Source organism: Trachypithecus francoisi, unplaced genomic scaffold (assembly GCF_009764315.1).
Source record: "Trachypithecus francoisi isolate TF-2019V2 unplaced genomic scaffold, Tfra_2.0 Lachesis_group19, whole genome shotgun sequence".
Classification (NCBI taxonomy): domain Eukaryota; kingdom Metazoa; phylum Chordata; class Mammalia; order Primates; family Cercopithecidae; genus Trachypithecus; species Trachypithecus francoisi.
Window position 1 is genome coordinate 29,761,794 of NW_022681464.1, and position 21,531 is coordinate 29,783,324.

The 21,531-nt window shown below is 39.2% G+C and overlaps 1 protein-coding gene across 2 annotated transcripts in view; it reads right to left on the minus strand.

Annotated features, from left to right (window-relative positions):
* PSMA8 (proteasome 20S subunit alpha 8) overlaps positions 1-11,097 on the minus strand; it is a 54,603-nt gene extending 43,506 nt beyond the window's left edge. Inside the window, exon 1 of one of the 2 annotated variants that reach the window (XM_033178081.1) lies at positions 10,502-10,801. In XM_033178081.1, the coding sequence (XP_033033972.1) occupies positions 10,502-10,603 (102 nt within the window). In that variant the 5' untranslated portion in view covers positions 10,604-10,801. Of the gene's footprint in view, positions 1-10,501 lie in introns of both variants that reach the window. The other variant, XM_033178082.1, reaches the window with a different exon arrangement.
* Positions 11,098-21,531: the final 10,434 nt, after the last annotated feature.

The window sequence follows — 21,531 nt, forward strand, 5'->3', positions numbered from 1 at the left end:
TAAGGAAATGATGTATAATGAAACCAATTTTATCACAGCCTAATTAATATAAACAGGAGTTAGATTCATATGAAATATTTCTGGTCACAAAAACATCACCAAACTTCTAAACAAAGACCTACAACACCTCTAATATTAAACACTGAAATAACTGTGAGCTGTATATACATTTAAGAAACACTAATAAAAACAAATATGACAAGGCTGGGTGCGGTGGCTCACACCTATAATCCTAGCACTTTGGGAGGCTGAGGCAGGGGGACGACTTGAGGTCTGGAGTTTGAGACCAGCCTGGCCAACATGGTGAAACCCTGTCTCTATTAAAAATATAAAAATTAGCCGGGCATGGCGGCAGGTGCCTGTAGTCCCAGCAACTCGGGAAGCTGAGGCAGAACAATCGCTTGAACCCAGGAAGCGGAGCTTGCAGTGAGCAGAGATTGCACCACTGCACTCCAGCCTGGGCAACAGAGTGAGACTCAAGCTCAAAAAAAAGAAAAAAAAATGATAATAATTTATCCAATTTTTGGTGAATCCATGAGTGACAGCAGTCACAGTGGTGGTGGGTTAAATCAAAGAATAAACGTTTGCAAAGCAAAAATTTTAAGGAGCATCTCCTACCACCATTCAGTTTAAAAACAAACAATAAGGTCTATGACAAGCTCACTAAGTGCTTTCATACCTCATTGTTTACTGTAGTGCATCTGTATGATTATTATATACTTTATAAATTTTTATTTTATAATAATTTGTATTCATTCATTCATTTTCCAATATGCTTATCCCAGTTCAGGATCACAGGTGGCTGCAGCCTATCGCAGCAGTTCAGGGTACAAGGCAGGAACCAACCACAGACAGGATGCCATTCCGTCATAGGCTGTGCTCATACACACACTCACTCAGACTGGGACAATTTAGACACATCAATTAACCTAACACACACATCTTTGGGATGTTGGAGGAAATTGGAGTACATGGAGAAAACCCATGCAGACATGGGGAAAACTAACAAACTTCATATAGAGTGGCCTTCGGTGGGAACCCATTTTTTTTTCTCATCAATGTTATAACAAAAGAATGTTGAACAAAGCAATGTTATTTGAGAATCAGCTATATAGTGCAAAATTAAGCAAAATGAAAGAAGATGCCGGGAATCCATGTCGATTCTTTATAAAGGCGGCAGTACCAGTGCTGGCAGTATTAATAGTAGTAAAGAAAGTTAAATAGATAAAATTCTGTAAAAGTTTTCCCATGTATTTCACAATTTGGAGGGATAGGGATTGAGTTGCTATAGTCTGAATGTTTATATTCCCCCCAAATTCATATGTTGAAATCTTAACCCCTAAGGTGATATTATCAGGAGGTAGGGCCTTTGGGAGGTGATTAGATCACGACAGTGGACTGGGATTCGTGCCCTTATTAAAGAGGCCCAAGAGAGCTTGTTTGCCCTTTCCACCATGTGAGGGCACAGCAAGAAAGTTCTAACTATGAACTAGGAAACGGGTACTCTCCAGACACTGAATCAGCCTTGATCTTGGATTTCCCAGTCTTTAGAACTGTGAGAAATAAATGTCTATTGTTTATAAAGTACGCTGCCTATTGTCTTTTGTTTTAGCTGCCCAAATAATCTAAGACAGGGGCCACAAGCAGCCAAGAGAAAGACTAAATTCCTTACCCTACATTACTCACTACTGATAAAGAAAGCTTCTATTCTTTTTTTTTGAGATGGAGTCTCGCTCTGTCGCCCAGGCTGGAGTGCAGTGGCACGATCTGGGCTCACTGCAAGCTCCGCCTCCTGGGTTCACGCCATTCTCCTGCCCCAGCCTCCCGAGTAGCTGGGACTACAGGCGCCCGCCACCACGCCCAGCTAATTTTTTGTATTTTCAGTAGAGACGGGGTTTCACTGTGTTAGCCAGGATGGTCTCCATCTCCTGACCTCATGATCCACCCGCCTCAGTCTCCCAAAGTGCTGGGATTACAGGTGTGAGCCACCGCGCCCGGCCTAGAAAGCCTCTATTCAAACAAGAAGAAAACAAGTAGGATGACTATTGCTCCTTTTTCTCTCCTCTTTTTTTGGAGGAAAGCTTAGAATTTTGGTCCTGTATTATAGAGGTAATCTAAAAATTTTGACATAGGTATTGGTGTTTATAATTGCTTTGTAGTCAAGTGTGATATTAATACTGTTTTATACACTATCACTATATAAAATGTGTTATAAATTAGCATTATTGAAGTGAAAATACAGAATAGATTAAATATAGCACTAGGCCTGGCTGAGTGTGGTGGCTCATGCCTCTAATCCCAGCATTTTGGAAGGCTGAGGTGGGAGGATTGCTTGAGCCCAGGAGTTTCAGACCAGTCTGGGCAACATAGTGGGATTCCATCTCTACAAAATATAAAAAAAATTAGCCGAGCATGGTGATGTGCACCTGTAGTTCCAGCTACTCAGCAGGCTGAGGTGGGAGAATAGCTTGAGCCTAGGAGTTCAAGGCAGTGAACCGTGACCACGCCACTGCCTCTTTCTCAAAAAGAAAAAAAAAAAAGAAACAGAAAAAAGGAAAAAAAAAGAACTAGGCTTTTGTTCTTATTGTTTTCTCTCATTTCTTACCGATTTATCCAAGAACACTTTCTTAACCATCATATTTCAAATCAGCTATCCTCCCTCCGTGTCCTATCCTTATCAAATGAGTAAGTGTTAAACTTTATAGGGAATATGCCTTCTTAACAAGCCACGGGATATTGTAACAATTTAATATATATTAGGACTAAAATAAAAATCTCAAAATATTCTTACAATTGAAATAAATAAAATTAAATTTATTGGTCACAAGACAACAATTTCTAACTCTCATAAATAATTTTTGACTTAGTAAAGAAATTAAAAGTACCAATACAGACTAGAAAATGTTGATAATGAATATGTTAATATCAAAGTATTTTGAGTGCGGTCAAAATTATGTTCAGGAGAGAATTTATAATTTTGTTTTTTTAATCAAGTAAGAAAAAATATTAAAATGAATTAAATCAATAAGTACAAAAAGGGATAAAAATACTGCAGCTAAGCTTAAGGGGAAAAATAAGAAAAAAGCAAAAATTAATGGTTACGGAGAAAACAATAAAACTGATAAATAATACGAAGAGTTGGTTATGTTAAACAAATAATTAAAATATATCTCTCAATTAATCTCATCAGGAAGGGAATAGAGTGAAAGAAACACATACAAGTGTGCAAAAGTGACAATTTAAAATTTATAACCTTAAGTTAATAAATTTGAAAATCTGATTGAAAGAAATTACAGAGTAGAAAAATTTTAAACTGACCATATTGATTCAAGAAAAGACAGAAAAATCTGTTTCACTAACAAACGTGATTAATTTCAGAAAATAACTAATCTTCAAATCAAGTGTCAGACCTAGAGAGTTCATGGATGAATTCTTGCTAATTTTGTTATGAGTAATTCCTGTGCTATTTAAGTTTTTCTATGATGCAGATGAAAGCAGGGATGTTCCTAACTCTTTAGTAAAACTATTTAACAATGTTAAAATCTGGCAAATACAACATTTTCTAAATAAATAAAAATACCAATAGTTCCTCATTTATGAAAGCTGATGCCAAAATCTCAAGACAATATATTCATCACAAAAATTAGGGGAGTGACATCAGCAAGATGACAGAATAGGAGTGTCCCATGCCCATCTCCCAGCGGAAATACCAATTTGTACTACTATGTGTGAAAATACTTCCTAAGAACAAAAGAATCCAGGTGAGTGACCAAAGTACAGAAATATAAAAAGACACTTTGAAGAGAGTGGGAAAGACAATTTCACATTATCCACATCACTGTCCTTCAAGGCCCAGCAACACAGTGCAGAGAGAGACACCGTCCACATGTGGTAAGGAGAGTAACATGAGTATCTGACTTTACCATGGACCCCATGGATCCAAGCTCTAGGTCTGCTACTGTGGACTCAGGTTCCAGGCCCACCCCAGTGAGCCCTGGTGCAAGACTCACACCTGTGGTGCCAAGTCAGCCTGCCTGCTGACCTAGGCATCAGGCCAGCCTGCCAAAGGACTCTAGTGGCAGGCCCACCCCAAATCTCTGGATGGGCCAAATGGTGAAGAACTTTTCCTGCTGAAGCTAATCTGAAGAGGAACTTACATTTTCAAATGTGCAGACATCCATGCCAGGCCACAAGAATCATGAACAATCAGAGAAACATGATACTATCAAAGGAACAAAATAAAGTTTGGAGATCTATGAATTTCTTGACAAAGAATTAAAAAGTAACAATCTTTTAAAAGCTCAGTAAGCTACAAGAGTACAGAGGTAAACAAGCGAGATCAGGAAAACACCATGCGAAGAAAGTGAGAAGTTCAACAAACAGAAACCTATGTTAATCTCTTTTATCTTAAAATTTTAAGACCATTCCTCTTTAATCCCACCTTTTTTCTTTCAAGCCCTTTAAGCCAAATATTGTCATCATCCCTCAGCCCATAACAGCCTGGTTTCTATCCCTCTTCTCTCAGAGTTTAGTCAAGGTAATTACACAGGACATTAAGGTCCCTCAAGGTTCAGTTGCAGACTATCTTCTGCATAGTCTATAGTCTTATTGAACACAGAAGAGTACTCAAGAGTATGCATTTACTTGACCTTCAATATAGGTTTTTAATAGGTGAGAGAAAAAATGAACTTCAAAATTGTTATTTCCAGCTAAGATCAACCTCTTAAATTTCAAACATGTACTTTTCAGCTGCCTCACAGTCTCTGTTCAGGAATCAGGACACAGTTTAGCAAAGTCCTCTGGCTCAGGATCTCTCATAAGGCTGCAATCAAGTTGTCTACCAGTGCTGCACACACCTCTAGGCTTGACTGGGGAAGGATCCATTTCCAGGCTCACTCACATGGTTGTTGGCCATGTGATTCAGTTCCCCTGGGCTGTTGGACTAAGGACCTCAGTTCTGTACCAGATTTTGAACAAATGTTTCCTTCAGTTCCTTGCCTCATTGGGCCCTGCAGAGGGCAACTCAACATGGCACTGGGTTTCACCAGAGTAAGCAAGGAAAACAGCAAGTAAGGGTGAATAAAATGAAGTCACCGTTTCTTTGCAACCTAATCCCTGATGTGACATTTGTCACTTTCACCTATTCCATTCTTAAAAGCAAGTCACTAAGTTCAGCCCACATCTAAGGGAGGAAGGTTATACAAGGATACAAGGGCATGAGCACCAGAAGGTGGGGATCACTGGAGGCCATTTTAAAGTCTGTCTGCTACAGTTTCCATAAGCACCTCAACCTCAGCAAGTCCAAAACAGTTATCTTCCCCCAAAACTTAGTGCTTTACATTCTCTAAGTAAATGGCAGTATCATTTTTATTGTTCTCGAATTTCTTATCAATTTATCCATTATATTTATTATATTATAATAAATTTATTATGTTATAATACACAATTTATTATATTATATATTATATATAATTTATTTATTATTATTTATATATATTTATATATAAATAATATTGTTTATAATAAATTTATTATATTATAATATATAATTTATTATATTATAAATATAATGTATAATAAATATAATGTATAATATAATATCATTATATTATCTTAACCATTATATTTCAAATCAGCCATCCTCCTTCCATATCCTATCCTCATCAAATGAACAAATGTTAAACTTTATAGGAATATGCCTTCTTAACAAGCCATGGGATATTGTAACAATTTAATATATATTAGGACTAAAACAAAAATATTCTCACAATTGAAATAAATCAAATTAAATTTATTGGTCACAAGACAACAATTTATAACTCCAGAAACAGGGACATCAACTTTTATTCCTCCTTCTCCTATACCTCTGTCAACACCATCCATATAACCATCAAATTGTAATAAGTATACTGCTTAATGTTTTTCTGGAATCTGCCTTATTTTCACTTTCTCCCCAAGTCTAGTAAAAGTTATTATCTTTCATCTAGACTATTTCCATAGAATCCGAACTGGTCTCCCTGTCTCTAGTCTTGATTTCATCCAATTCACTGACCATAGCATAGGTAGCCTGAGAAATATTTGGAAAATAAAATGAGGAAGACGAAGAGGAAGAAGAGGAAGAAGAAGAGGAGGAGGAGGAGGGAGGAGGAGGAAGAGGGAGGAGGAGGAGAAGAAAAAGTCTGAATGTGGCATTCCTTTACTTAAAGCTTATATAGGGACCATTTGTCACTAAGCAAATCAACATAGCACAGAGCTAGACGTGAGACAAAAGGATCTAGGGACTTTAATATGTACTCTTTGCATATTGGCTTTTTGCTTTCCTAATGTGGAAAGCGTTTCTCTGTATAGTAAAAACATGGCCACCAGGAACCCTGGACTCACATCCCATCAGTTCTCCTAGAGAATAAAAGCTACTACTGTCTCTAGTCAGAAGAGTTGTTAAGGGTGAACTTATCATTGGCTAGATTTGAGTGACATGCTCATCACTGTGGCCAGGAAGATAGAAATTATGAATGATTCTACCTAGGTCATGTGAGTATCTCTGTTGTTGGACAAATGTAGTCTCTTAATAGAATAACAGAAGAGCAATAATCTGGAGACTGACAATAGCCACATCAGAACATTTCAAGGTCTCTCATTCAGTGTATCCTCACTTACATGGTTTAAAGGCATTCCATGATCTGGCACCAGGTTCTAGCTTCATCTATTTCTATTTTTCCATTGCTCCAACAATTCTGAATACCTTTCAGTTCATAGAATATTGTTATTTTTCTACTTGCCTTCCCACAAGCTATTTCCTTTGTCAAAAATACTCTTCATTCTTTCCCCTTCCACTTCTTCACTTGACAACCTCTCATCTTTCAGACGTCCACTTAAGTATTATTTCTTCAGAGGGGCCTCTCCAACACCTGGGGTTCATACACCATAATGCCTCATACACTAATACTCATTCAGGTTTTGTTAGGACTATTTATGTAATTATCTAACTTTCCTGATAGATAGTAGGCTCTCTGAGGAGAGGGATCGAATCTATCTTGTATGTGATGCTATCTATCTTGTACGTGACCTAGCATCACATTTAGCATATGTAAGTATTCAACACAAAATGTTTTGAAATAATAAATGAATGTGTGAGAAGCACTGCAGACAAAACGGAAAAAAAAAAGAGAAAACAAATAATAGTAAATAATAATAGCTACAATTTATTAAGTACTTTCTGTGAACCAGATTCTGTTTAAGATGCTTCACATGCATTATTACCTCATTCAACTCTCACATCAACTCTATGAAGCAAGTGCAATTTTTTTTTTTGGTTTGTTTTTGAGACAGATTCTCATTCTGTCACTCAGGCTGGAGTACACTGGCACAATCTCAGCTCATGCAACCTCCGCTTCCTGGGTTCAAGTAATAGTCCTGCCTCAGTCTCCTAAGTAGCTGGGAATACAGGCACGTGCCTCCATGCACAGCCAATTTTTTGTATTTTTAGTAGAGATGGGATTTCACCATGTTGGCCAGGCTGGTCTCGAACTCCTGACCTCCAGTGATCCACTTGCCTCAGCCTCCCAAAGTGCTAGGATTACAGGCATCAGCCACCACGCCCAGCTGCAAGTGCTATTTTGATGCCTATTTTACTATTACAGAAACTGAAGCTTTGTGAGGTTAATTGCCTTAGATGATACATATCTGATTTCTACATTCATGATAATGGAAGCTAATTAATATATAAACATTTATTGAACAAATTTCATGCTACAGTGCAAGGAGCAGGGGCTTTGGAACTAGAACAAAATAATTATAAATATGGGTTCCATCGCTCTCCAGCTGGGTACTTTCAGCAAGCTATATATGCTTCTGAATCATAGTTTCACATATAATAAAAGGAGATTAAACACTGTCCCTAATGTTAGATAATATACACAAAATGTCTGGTGAAAGTATTTCTTAAATGTTAGTTACTGCCTTCCTAGCCCCTGTACTGTATGTTGTGTAGTAGAAATAGAAAAAGGAATTATACTATCTAGATATTCAGAGATCTTACTATCCAGTTGGTGTGAGATTATTAAATATACCTGAAATTAAAGAAAATATCAGGTCAAATAGTAAATACTGTACAATATTCTGTGGTACAGATTATAAATTCAGAAAAGACAAAGATCCAAGATGACTGCAGTGGATCAGAGAAGGCTTCATTATAGAGGACAAATGTGCAGAGATTATTAAAGGATAAATAAGATGCAGAGCAGCAGAAAGAAAGGTGTTTTCCCCTTTCCTCTCTCCCCTTTCTGTAGGCAGCAACACATATTAGTGAAGCCAAGAAGCTGCCTCCTAAATGAAGAGGGTGGATAGGATTATGGAAGACTTTGATGGCTAGATTGTGGAGCTGAGATTAGATAAAGTAGGAAATACAGAGCTAATAACAGTTTGGGGTCACAGAAAGGACAAACTGAGGAATGATAATAAATCTTATCGTTTTCATGGGAATATTGTGAAGGATTCATTTCTTTTCCCTAAGAAGAAAGGTATTACTTCTCCAAAATGTTATTCAAACAAATTTGCATTTACAGAAAAGGGAACTAAAGCAAAAAGAAAACAAGCCTCTTGTCTCCTTTCTTGCTATCAGATAATCATCAACAAGGAAGTAGAACACAAAGCATTTATTGTGGCCCATATAACTCCTACATTACTAAATAATATCACATCTACATACTGGTCAAAGCTAGTCAACCTTGGCTTATTTATAACTCATAATATCAATCTGTACTTCTAGATAGAATATTTTGTGACATGTTTTAATAATTAGGTGCCATTGCCATTAAAAAACTTTACCCTATGTAAAAGGTCACAGCACTCTCAAGGAAACACAATGAATAACTCCATGCAAACATGCAAATTATAATTTCAGAATTCTGAGACAAAAGTGTCTCATTCTTCCAATGTATCTTTAAAAATGCCCACTATAGGTATTTTTATATCCTTACCCTTTTACCGCTCATTACAAAGGAACCATCAGTCAGTTCTACAGCACTCTTAAAACATGTTAAATGAGCCAATGTGGTTTCTTATTACACCCCAGTCTTCTCCTATTACTCCCTTTATTTCAGGTTCTAAAACTTGGGCATTATTTTCTAACCATATGCTACATGCTATGCTGGGGATTATATAACTTTTTGTTTTTATCAAAATGGTACCCTTTTGGTTTAAGCTACATCAGGCTTTCGTTAAATTTATAATTCTAAAAAAATTACTTGTAAAACAGAAGCAAAACTAGTGGGCCCAATTAAATAGAAAAATACTTTTAAAACGATTCTTCTTCTAGAGTTGTTGTTTTTTTTTTACCACTTACATCTGTTAGATTTATAATGAAAGTGAATTATTTCCTTCTTTAACAAAGAAAGTCAGAAAATACAGACACTGCTAGACTTAGAAACGTACTGTGTATTCTCATAGCTACTGGCTCAATTTCCAAAGTACACAACAAACATGCTCATGAAATAGAATAAAAATATCCGATCCTTTTAATTCATAGGCGAGGACTTAGAAGATTTGGGATAATAGATCTTGTGTCACTAGGGCACTTTTGTCCCCTTTAATTTTTATAAATCACTAAAATTATTGAATGTAGTTAAAACTTGGCAGCAGTATTACTCCTACCCTGAGTATTTGTTAAGTTTTTCAGTAATGTGGATACATAAATCTAAGCCTAAGGTAGGGTATAATATCTCAAGGAACTTCGGCATTTTTTTTAAGTGGACAAAAAAAGTGGAAGTTTTTGGGCTTTTGAGCCTCTAAAAGGCTGCAAAATATTGGGACAATTTTGTGAAGACGGGGTTTCTCCATGTAGGTCAGGCTGGTCTCAAACTCCCGACCTCAGGTCATCCGCCCTCCTCGGCCTCCCAAAGTGCTGGGATTACAGGCTTGAGCCACCGCGCCTGGCAATTTTGGGATATTTTTAACGCGTGTATTTGAACTGTGTTTTTAATCATTTCTTCATCAACAAGAGTTTTAATTTTATATTGATTTAGTCCGTATTTGGGGGCAGGTGTGGCCAATTTTTATTTTTATCTTAATTGTCATTAAAAAATAGTTCCCAACATGAAGCAACTGTTAACTTTTAACAGTTCAGGGATCTCTGAACTACCGAGGAACTGGACCACGAGCATTCAGATAGGCTGTTACAGATTAGAAGCTTTTTCTTTCCCTATTGTCAGTTACAGCATTAACGTCCATACACACACACACCCCCCCCAGTTTTGCGTCTATAGCTACCATTAAACAGGGGGAGTTGAACAGCAGAGATCGGGGAAATCGACCAACTTTTACTCTGCCACTTCTGGCCCAAATCTCAAAAGTCTGTCTCCCTAAATAAAAAGAACAAAATAATTTTCACAAGTATGGGAATCTCCTCTCTCGAGCTCCTAGGATGGAGGGGTGGGCTGGGGCAGTGGAGTAACGACAGCCTGACTGGTCAGAGGGAGGAATAGTCCGGGAGTCGCTTCCTCACCGCGGTGGATCCTTTCTTCACCGCTTCCTGGGCATATTCAACTTGAAAAAGGTGTCCGTCTGGGGAGAAGACAGTGATCGCCCTGTCGTATCGAGATGCCATCGCACAGGACTACAAGGGCTTGACGCTGAGCTTCCCGCTGCTGCAGCTGAGGCAGGCGGGGAGCCGCCAACGACACAGCGTGCTACCGCCCAGAAGCGCTAGCACACGCGCCACTAGCTGCCTCCCAGAAGTCCCCGCGCCCACGCTTCCGCTACTTCCCGGAAGTCCTTGAGCCTTTGGCGGCCTCCGGATGTCCTCGCGCTTGCCAGCGTGTGTTACCCCAGCAGTGCCTATGAGTTGAGGCAATTCTTCCCCTGCCCTTCATGTCTGACGCATATCTCTCTTTCCCCACTACCGTGTTGCCCCAGGGATGGTGTCATGGCACTCGAGTTACAAAAATAATATCAAAGATTAGGGCTTAAAGATGAGATCTTCAAAGATCAGCTATTTTTGTTATCGCAAACATGTTGGAGAAACTGTGGTAAGTTAAATATCAGTTCCTTCCCTTTGGTTTCAAATTCTAAATTTCCTATTCTTTCTCTCTCTCAGGTTAACCCTTGTTATTTGAACCCAAGGAAAGAAAGCACACTTTTCAAAATATTGTTGCTTCTTATATTTTCTGCCTTGTGAGCAAAATAGAGCAGATGAGCAAATGGTCCATTAAATAAAGCAAACAGTCCATCAAACTAATGCTAATGACAATAATTAAGATAATATTCTTTTCATTGGAGAAATTTTGTAAAAACCCAAAGTATGAGACTTAAAAGATGTCTGGAAATTTAGCTATAGCAGAAACTCTTTACAACTTGCTACATTCCTAACTGTGAAGCAACTCTTTTGCTTTCTCCTTATCAATAAAATGGGAATATTAAAACATCTGCAGCAGAGTATTCTGAGCTTAATATGTGTTTATGGGCATAATTACATAAAATGGTGCCTGGTGGGTAGTAATAGACAGGTAAGTTTAGCTATTATTGCTTTCCATGTGTTGTTTAATATATGCAGTTTTCCATTGTGGAGGATCTTAAAGTTGGTGAAATGAACCCTAACCAAAAAAAGAATAATTTCCTCCAAAGAGGAAAATTTGATTACCTGAATTCCAAATACTTAAATCAGAACTTTAATTGACTTAAATTTTTTTTTTTTTTTTCCACATAGAGACGTGGTTTCCCTATGTTGCCCAGGCTGGTCTCAAACTCCTGGTCTCAAGCAATCCTCCTGCCTTGGCTTCCCAAAGTACTGGGATTACAGGTGTGAGCCACCACACCTGGCCTTTAGTTGACTCTTGAAGCAATTTGTGCTTATTGCCCCTCCATTGCTTTTCTTCAGTATTACAGTCTTGACAAGTTTGGTTTGAGTGCAAAAAACCAGTAATTCCTAATGAAAACAATTCACTCTAACTGGTTACTTTATACTATTATGATAAACCAACATTTGTCCGAAGTGGTTTTTTGAGGAGTGTTTTGGTGTACTTGTTAAATTATGTTTCCTTTTTATTTTGAAATAGTTATAGATTGACAGGAAGTTTCAAATATAGTAAGAAGAGGTCTCCTATACCCTTCACCCCATTTCCTCCAATGGTAATATTTTACATACATATAATGTAACAAAATCAGGAAACTGACATTAGTGTAATGCACAGAGTTTTTTCAGATTTTGCCCATTTTATATACACACCTGTGTGTGTGTGGTGGGGAGGCCTATGCAATTTATCATGTATAGATTGGTATAATGACTATCATAATCAAGATACAGAGCTGTTTCACAACCACAAAGATCTGTGGTGTTGACTTACAAGACATACCCATCTCTCTCCCCCTCTACCATCCCTGGCAACCACTAATCTATTGTCCCTCTCTATAATTTTGCCATTTCAAAAATTTTAGCTAAATGGAATCATACCGTATGTAAGTTTTTAGTGACTTTTTATTTTCTAAATAATTATAGACTCACAGAAATTTGACAGGACAGTACAGAATGGCCCCTTATACCTTACACTTAGTTTCTGCAGTTTGTTACATCTGATACAGTAAAATGTCAAAACCAGGAAACTGACCTTGGTATAGAGCATGTTTATACCATTAGAAGATATTTTGTAAATGTTACACTGCATGATAGTATACACTTCAGAAATATGATAGCATTAAAATGTTGACAAAGTTTAATTAAAACATTCAGGTTTAACATCCACACTAAAATATATCAGCTGTGTACCTTTGAGTAGGTATATTTCACTTCACTAAAACTCAGTTTTCTGACCTGTAAAATGGTGACAACACTTATCTTCACAAGACTGTAGTGAAGAACAAATGAAATAATCCATTAATGCACCCATGACTGTGCCTAACACAGAGTAACCACTTAAAAAATGTTAATTATTGTTATTTATCATTGAGTTAACTGAAAAGTAAAGATTACTCTGTAAGAGAGAAATTAGGAAAAGTAAAAAGGTAGCATGAACTCATTTATACTTTAAAAAATGTGTATTTGTAAAAAAATATATATATATAAATGTATAGAGAAAAGAGTGAAAGTACTTACCCCAAATGTATGAAAGTGCATTTCTTTGCAGGAGGCCAGGAATTAGAAAATGGGACGACATGGTAGGGACAGAGAAGTTACCATTTTAAACTGTATATCTGTATTATTATTATTTTTTTACCACAAGCATTGTTTATTTTTATAGTCAACAAAAACCATAAGAAACAGTTTAATGCCTAGAAGCTGCAAGTGATTGCAGTTTTGATAGTTTGGACCAAATCTCCCATTGAAAACAACTAGAAATACTAGTCTAAAAAATTTTTTTTGATGTATATGCTGACTCTAAAGAGCTAACAAGGAATGAGAGTTTGTGATACCAAGATAAAGAAAAGTAGGTAAATCCAGAAGGCTAAGTGAGAAGTAAAGAAGACCTTTCACAGACGTTTGGAGTTCAAAGCCTATCAAGGTGTAGGGGTGATGGTAAATGTCTGAGTTTTTGTTTAGAACCCAAAGAGCCACAGCTCAGAAGCAGGATTGAACCAAAAATAGACCTATTCTACACTTGCCTGTGGTCACTGCACAGACCAGCCTCTACTCACTCATGCAACTTACTCTGTTTCTTCTCTGACCATGTGTGACAAACCCATTATGTCTGAGATTGATAAATTCAGTAAGTAAAAATCGAAGAGAACAAAAACAACACTAAAATCCACTGCCTTCAAAAGAAATGATTAAACAGGAGAAACAATTATGCAAATAGTAATGAGGACAGTGCTGCCAATATACACTACATCCCACAAGCATTGCCTTCTTATTTTACTCCTTTTAGCTGTTTTACTTTATAAGATGCAGAGAAGTGGGATTGAGTTTAAATGACTGTGCTACTGCACTTCACATCAAAGAATCAAGAACTATTGAAAACAAAGGCCATACCTGCCTCTCCTATCTGCCTATGTGACTGGCAGGGAGCAAAATGAACTTCCTTCAGTATTGGTGAAGGAAGAAGCAGGGTGGGATGACATTGAAATCTAGAGTAAAAACTATCCAAGGTGTCCTGTAAGGCTGAAAAATGCAGTTTCATCAGAGTGCCTTTAAAAAATGATTTTAGGGCCGGGCGCGGTGGCTCAAGCCTGTAATCGCAGCACTTTGGGAGGCCGAGACGGGCGGATCACGAGGTCAGGAGATCGAGACCATCCTGGCTAACATGGTGAAACCCCGTCTCTACTAAAAAATACAAAAAACTAGCCGGGCGAGGTGGCGGGCGCCTGTAGTCCCAGCTACGTGGGAGGCTGAGGCAGGAGAATGGCGTGAACCCAGGAGGCGGAGCTTGCAGTGAGCTGAGATCCGGCCACTGCACTCCAGCCTGGGCAACAGAGCGAGACTCCGTCTCAAAAAAAAAAAAAAAAATGATTTTAGTTATTGGTATACACAATTTCTTAAATAAAATTTAGCCTCTTCAAAAAAAAATAGACCTATTCTCACAGGGACTAATACCCAGTTTTAAATAATCTCAATCCATAATTGGAATAAAGCCATAGTTTGCAAACTGTGGCCCACACATTTTTGGAGGTACTCAAAAACCTTTCAAGGGGTTCACAATGACAAAACTATAGTAAAAATATTAAGACAGTACTTGCCCTTTTCACTGTGCAGATATTTGCATTGACAGTGCAAAAGCAATGGTGGGTGAAACTACTGAAACCTTAATATAAATCAAGGCAGTAGCATTAAACTTATTCTATGGGTTGAGTATTCCTCATCCAAAATGCTTGGGACCAGAAATGTTTCAGATTTTGGATTTTTTCCATATTTTTTGGAACTGAATATCTTTGTAAATTTTCTGTATTGCTGATCTAATATTGTCAGTGAGGTGTTAAAGTGTCCCACTATTATTGCATGGGAGATAAAGTCTCTGAAGGTCTCTAAGAACTTGCTTTATGAATCTGGGTGCTCTTGTATTAGGTATATATATATATATTTAGGCTGGTTAGGTCTTCTTGTTGAATTGAACCATTTATCATTATGTAATGCCCTCCTTTATCTTGTTTGATCTTTAAAGTCTGTTTTGTCAGAAACTAGGATTGCAACCCTGACTTTTTTTTTTTCTTTTTTCTTTTTTTTTCCTTGTCGTCATGATGCTAGCTGGTTATTTTGCAGACTTGTTCGTGTGGTTGCCTCATGATGTCACTGGTCTGTGTACTTCAGTATGTTTTTGTAGTGGCTGGTAACGATTTTTCCCTTTCCTTATTTCTCCTTTGCTTCTAAAGCTTAGTTTGGTAGGATGTGAAATTCTGGGCTGGAGTTTTTTTTGGAGACAGGGTCTCACTCTGTCACCCAAGCTAGAGAGCAGTGGTGCAATCTCAGCTCACTGTAACCTCCACCTCCCAGGTTCAAGCGATTCTCTCACTTCATCGTCCCGAGTAGCTGGGGTTACAAGCAGTGTGCCACCATGCCCGCCTAATTTTTGTATTTTTTGGTAGAGATAGGTTTTCACCATGTTGGCCAGACTGGTCTCGAACTCCTGGCCTCAAGTGGTCTGCCCACCTCAGCTTCCCAAAGTGCTGGGATTACAGGTGTGAGCACCTCGCCTGGCCTGGAATTTCTTTTCTTTAAGAATGTTGAATATTTGCCCCCAATCCCTTCTGGCTTGTAAGAGTTGTGCTAAGAGAGGTCCACTGTTAGTCTGATGGGCTTCCCTTTGTAGATGACCCACCTTTTCTCTCTGGCTGCCCTTAACATTTTTTCTTTCATTTCGACCTTGGAGAATCTGATGATTGTGTGTCTTGGGGTGATCTTCTCAAGGAATATATTATTGGAGTTCTCTGGATTTCCTGAATTTGAATTTTGGCCTGTCTAGCTAGGTTGGGGAAGTTCTCCTGGATGATATCATAAAATAGGTTTTCCATATTGATTCCATTCTTCCCATCTCTTTCAGGTACTCCAGTCAGTTGTAGATTTGGTCTCTTTACAAGCCCATATTTCTTGGAGGTTTTGTTCATTGCTTTTTATTCTTTTTTCTCTATTCTTGTCTACCTGTCTTATTTCAGAAGGACAGTCTTCAAGCTCTGAGATTCTTTTCTCCACTTGGTCTATTCTGCTGTTAATACTTGTGATTGCATTTTGAAGTTCTTGTAGTGTGTTTTTCAGCTCTGTCAGGTCAATTATATTCCTCTCTATTCTGGCTATTTTGGCTGTCAGCTCTTGCATTGTTTTATCATGATTCTTGGCTTCCTTGCCTTGGGTTGCAACATGCTCCTTTAGCTCACTGAAGTTCATTTTTATCCACATTCTGAAACCTGTTTCTGTCATTTCAGCCATCTCGGCCTCAGCCCAGTTCAGAACCCTTGCTGGAGAGGTGTTGTGGTCATTTGGATGAAAGAGGGCACTCTGGCTTTTTGAGTTTTAAGTGTTTTTTTGTGCTGATTCTTTCTCATCTTTGTGGGCTTATTGACTTTTGATATTTGAGGTTGTTGACTTTTGGATGGGGCTTTTGTATTGTTGTTGTTTGTTTATTTTTTTTAATAGTCTGGCCCCTCTTTTGTAGGGCTGCTGCAATTTACTGGTGGTCTGCTCCAGACCCTAGTCACCTCGGTTTTTCCAGTACCTGGAGGTATCACCAGTGAAGGCTATGAAACCATTGAGGTGGCAGCCTATCCCTTCCCTCTGGAAGCTCCATTGTATAGGGGGGTACTGACCTGTTGCCCACCCAGATGCACCTGTAGGAGGTGACTGGAGATCCCAGTTGGGAGGTCTCACCCAGTCAGGAGGAATGAGGTCAAGGATCCATTTAAAGAAGCAGTCTGGCTGCTTTTTGGTAGAATAGTTGTGTTGTGCTGAGTAATCCCTTCAGCCTCTGATCAGTTTGGGCTCTCTAAGGACTGCAGGCTGGATCAGCTGAGGTGCCTAAGCAGCAAAGGTAGTGACCCTCCTTACCCTCCAGGCTGTCCATCCCCGGGGGATATTAGAACTCTGTTCACTGTAGAACACTGGTTGGGGGTAGCTGGAGGCCCCAGCTGGGAGGACCTGCCCAGCGAGGAGGAATGGATCAGGGTTTTACTTAAGAACCAGTCTGTCCACACACTGACAAAACAGCCGTGCTGTGCTAGGGAACCACCTATGCCTCAGTTGGCTTGGACCCTCCAAATCTCACAGGCTGGAGTAGCCAAGTTGCCCAAACAGCAAAGGTGGCAGCCTGGCCCTCCTCCCAGACACTCCATCCCAGGAAGAAATCAAAACTCTGTCCATAGAATATGGGCAAGGGAGGCTGGAGGCCCCAGCTGTGAGCTCCTGCCCAGTGAGGAGGAATGAATTGGGGTTCCACTTAAGGAAGCAGCCTGGTTATACTTTGGGAAAACAGTTGTGCTGTGCTGGGGGGTCCCTTCCTGTCTGGACCATTTGGACTCCCTGAAGCTGGCAGGCTGGAATAGCTGTGTGGTTCAAACAACAAAGGTGGTGGCCCACCCCTTCCCCCAGGCACTCCATCCTAGGGAGAGAGCAGAGCTGTCTGTAGAATATGGGCGGGGTAGCTGAAGGACCTAGCTAGGAACTCCCGCCCCATGAGGAGGAATTGGATGGGGTCCTGCTTAAATAAGCAGCCAGGCCATGTTTTGGTAAAGCAGCTGTGCTGTGTTGGGGGATCCCTTTCTTGTTGGGACCGTTTGGACTCTCCAAAGCCCGTAGGCATGCTGGAACTGTTGAATCTCCATAGCAAAGATGGCAGTCCGTCCCCACCCCCTGCCCCTGCCCCTACTCAGCCCTGGCTCTGTTCTGTCTCAGGCAGGGGCTACCCTGTTGCCGGTGGCTAGCTGGAATTCCAAGCCAGTCAGTCTTATGAAGTGTTGTGGAAATGAGGGTCCCTGGATTCAGTCCTCTTCCTAGGGGTATGTACTGACCTCCTACCTTGCCTGAGTTGCAGTCATTTTTGCTGGAGATCCCAGGGCTGGAATATGTAAAGCTCCTGGGTCTTTGTGAGTGCCTGAGCAGTTGCTTTGCTGAGGCTCCAGACAACTCTGTGTGTCGGACCCCCAGGCCCTAGTGGAGTGGGTTTACGAGGGGGTCTCCTCATCCAGGGGTTGCAAAGATCCATGGGAGAAGTGTGGTTTCCCGGGGTCACACATTCACCCACTGCTTCCCTTGGCTGGGACCGGGAGTTCCCTTGGCTCTGTAGCTCCTGGGTAGGCTGTCACCTTGCCCTGCTTTTCTCTGTTCTCCGTGGGTCGAGTTGTTTCCCTCATCAGTCCCAATGTGAGTACCTGGATGTTTCAGTTGAAGATGCTGTATTTACTCACCCCTTTCATTCCCCTCTGACAGAGCAGGAGCATTGCCATCTTGGACAAACAGCACCATTTTAAGTTCCCTTTGATTAAAAAACCGCCGAAATCCAGCCCCAAACACTCAGCCTAATGCCTAATGTTAGCATGACCATAAACCATAAAGACATCTCTGACCAAAAACATTCCAACCCCGAGTTAAACTCCCTTCCAGAAACATTCCAAGCCTGCGATAAGCTCTTCCTCCTTAAACCCTTAAATACCCTTAGTCTGTAAGAGAGAATGCTCCTGACCTAAATCGGCCAGAAGCCCGTCTCTGGTTTATTCTCCAAAAGAAACCTATCTTTGTCTGTTGAGCCATTTTCATGTTTCTTTCTGCTTTCTCTGAGCCTTATACTCTCCATGAGTGCAAAGCACTGTAGTTGCTATTAATTGGCCATCTTGACCCCACTGAAACTAGGTTATACATTTTAACTTAAAGAAACTACCACTTTTTGAGTGTTGGTCTAGTATCAAGGAATATCCAGTGATTTGAAATCATTGGATGATTGATCTGAAGTTATCTAAAAAGGCTATTTAAAAAATACTCCTCTCTTTCCTCATATATATCTTTATGAGGCTAGATTTTTTTTCCCCATATTTCAACCAAAGTAACATTTTAGCCATTTGAATATAGAGGCAGATATGAGAATTCAGCTGTATTCTATTAAGCTAGACATTGAAGAGATTTGCAATGTTACTCTTTTCACTATTTTTTTAAATTTTGGAAAATACAGGTTTTTTAATAGAAATATGTTAAATATGCCAATATACAATGAGTTTATTTTTTCATTAATTAGTAAGTAAGATATCAGGTTGTGCATGGTGGCTCACACCTGTCATCTCAGCACTTTGGGAGGCTGAGGCAGGTGGATCACTTGAAGTCAGGAGTTCAAGAACACCTGAGCAAGATGGTGAAACCCCATCTCTACTAAAAATACAAAAATTAGCTGGGTGTGGTGACAGGCACCTGTAATCCCAGCTACTCAGGAAGCCAAGGCAGGAGAATTGCTTCAAAGTGGGATGCGAAGGTTGCAGTGAGCGGAGATCATGCCACTGCACCCCAGCCGCGGTGACAGAGCACGACTCTGTCTCAAAATAAAAAAATAAATAAAGTATCTTTTAATTTCTGTTTTGGTAATATTGATGGAACCCACAAGGAAAAAGAAAAAAAACTACTTGAGGTCTTCAATAACTTTAAAGACGCAAAGTGTTCTTGAGGCCAAAAGCTTTAAAACACTAGGATAAAGCACTGTTAGTGTCCCTGGATGACTAGCTGCCTTCCAGAAGCAAAAGTAAATCCTCTGTACAGGAAAATAATATCACACAGAGTCTCAAATAATTGTTGCAGTTTTTCATATGCAGTATGTTCTGCTCCATCAAAAATAACCATTCACACAAAAGACATGTTACCAAACAACAAGAGAAACAATAGGCAATAGAAAGAGATGAATATAAAGTTCAGATAATGAATTTATAAGATACATATTTGTAAAACAATTAAGATAATTATCTTCAAGGGATTAAAGACAAGATAGAGATTTTCAGCAGGGACTAAAAGTGTCAATAAACAGTCCATGGGAAATTGTAGAAATGAAAACTACATTAATGGAAATTGAGAGCTCAATGAATGGATTTTAAAATGAGTCAACCTAGTTGAAGAGAGAAGTGAAGAACTAGATGGTAGTTAAAAAAAAAATCTATATCAAAGCAACCACAGATAAAATGATAAAGAACACTGAAAAAAATAAATGAAACATATTGGATATGTTGAAAAATCTAATGTATGTATAGTTGGGGTACCAGAAGAATTGAGATTTTAAAATAGAGTAGAAACAACATAAAAGGATACTTGGTTTAGAATTTTTTCAAAACTGACAAAAGAATAAAGCAACAGATTCAGGAAAAACTGTTACCACCAAGCAGAATAAAATTCACACTTAGAAAAGCCACAATAAATCTGCTGTAAACCAAAGACAATGAGAAAATCTTAACGCTACCCAAAGGAAAAAAATAGACATATTACCAAAAAAGGAACCACAATAGGACTGTCAGATGATATCCAGGCGGTTACAATGGGAATCTATCTTCATCTTGCTAAAATGAAATAAATGCAAACATGATATTCTGTATTTAGTGGAAAATGTTCCAAATTACAGGGCAGAATTAAGGTATTTTTCAAAAACAGAAACCAGTCACTGACAGACACTCAAGAAAGGAAATACAAAAGAATGTTCTTTGGACAGAAGAAAATGATCAAAGTTTAGAGATGCAAGAAGAAATGAAGAGCATTAAGGATAATGTATATGCACAAATTCAAATAAACGTTAAATAAACTCTTATGGACTGGGCTTATGAGTATTAACATTTGTGACAAAATAATATGTAACTTTGGTAAGGGGGCAAATGGAATTAAGTGTTCTAACTTCCTTTCATTATCGCAGTAAATAGTAAAACTTCTAACTTATATTCAACTCAAGTGGTCCAGAAGGCATGTTGTAATCTCTGGGAAGACCACTAAGAGAATCATGTAAGAATGTTGGCTCAGTGTGGTGGCTCACACTTGTAATCCCAGCACTTTGGGAGGCCAAGGTGGGCGGGTCACTTGAGGTGAGGAGTTTGAAACCAGCCTGGCCAATATGGTCACACCACATCTCTACTAAAAATACAAAAATTAGCCAGGTGCGGTGGTGCATGCCTATAGTCCCGACTACTCAGGAGGCTGAGACAGGAGAATCACTTGAACCCAGGAGGCAGAGTTTGCAGTGAGCTGAGATCGCGCCATTGCACTCCAGCCTGGGCATGTCAGCAAGACTCTGTCTCAAAAAAAAAAGACATGGTAGCTCACGCCTGTAATCCCAGTACTTAGGGAGGCTGAGGTGGGCGGATCACAAGGTCAGGAGTTCAACACCAGCCTGACCAACATGGTGAAACCCCGTCTCTACTAAACATACAAAAAAGTAGCCAGGCATGGTGGTTCATGATTGTAATCCCAGTTACTTAGGCTGAGGCAGGAGAATCGCTTGAACCCGAGAGGCGGAGTTTGCAGTGAGCTGAGATTGCGCCACTGCATTCCAACCTGGGTGACAGATGGAGATTCCATCTCAAAAGGAAAAAAAAAAAAAAAAGATCATATAAGACTGTATAATCATAAATAATAAAATAATCTAAAGAACACATGAGAAGAAAGATAAAGGA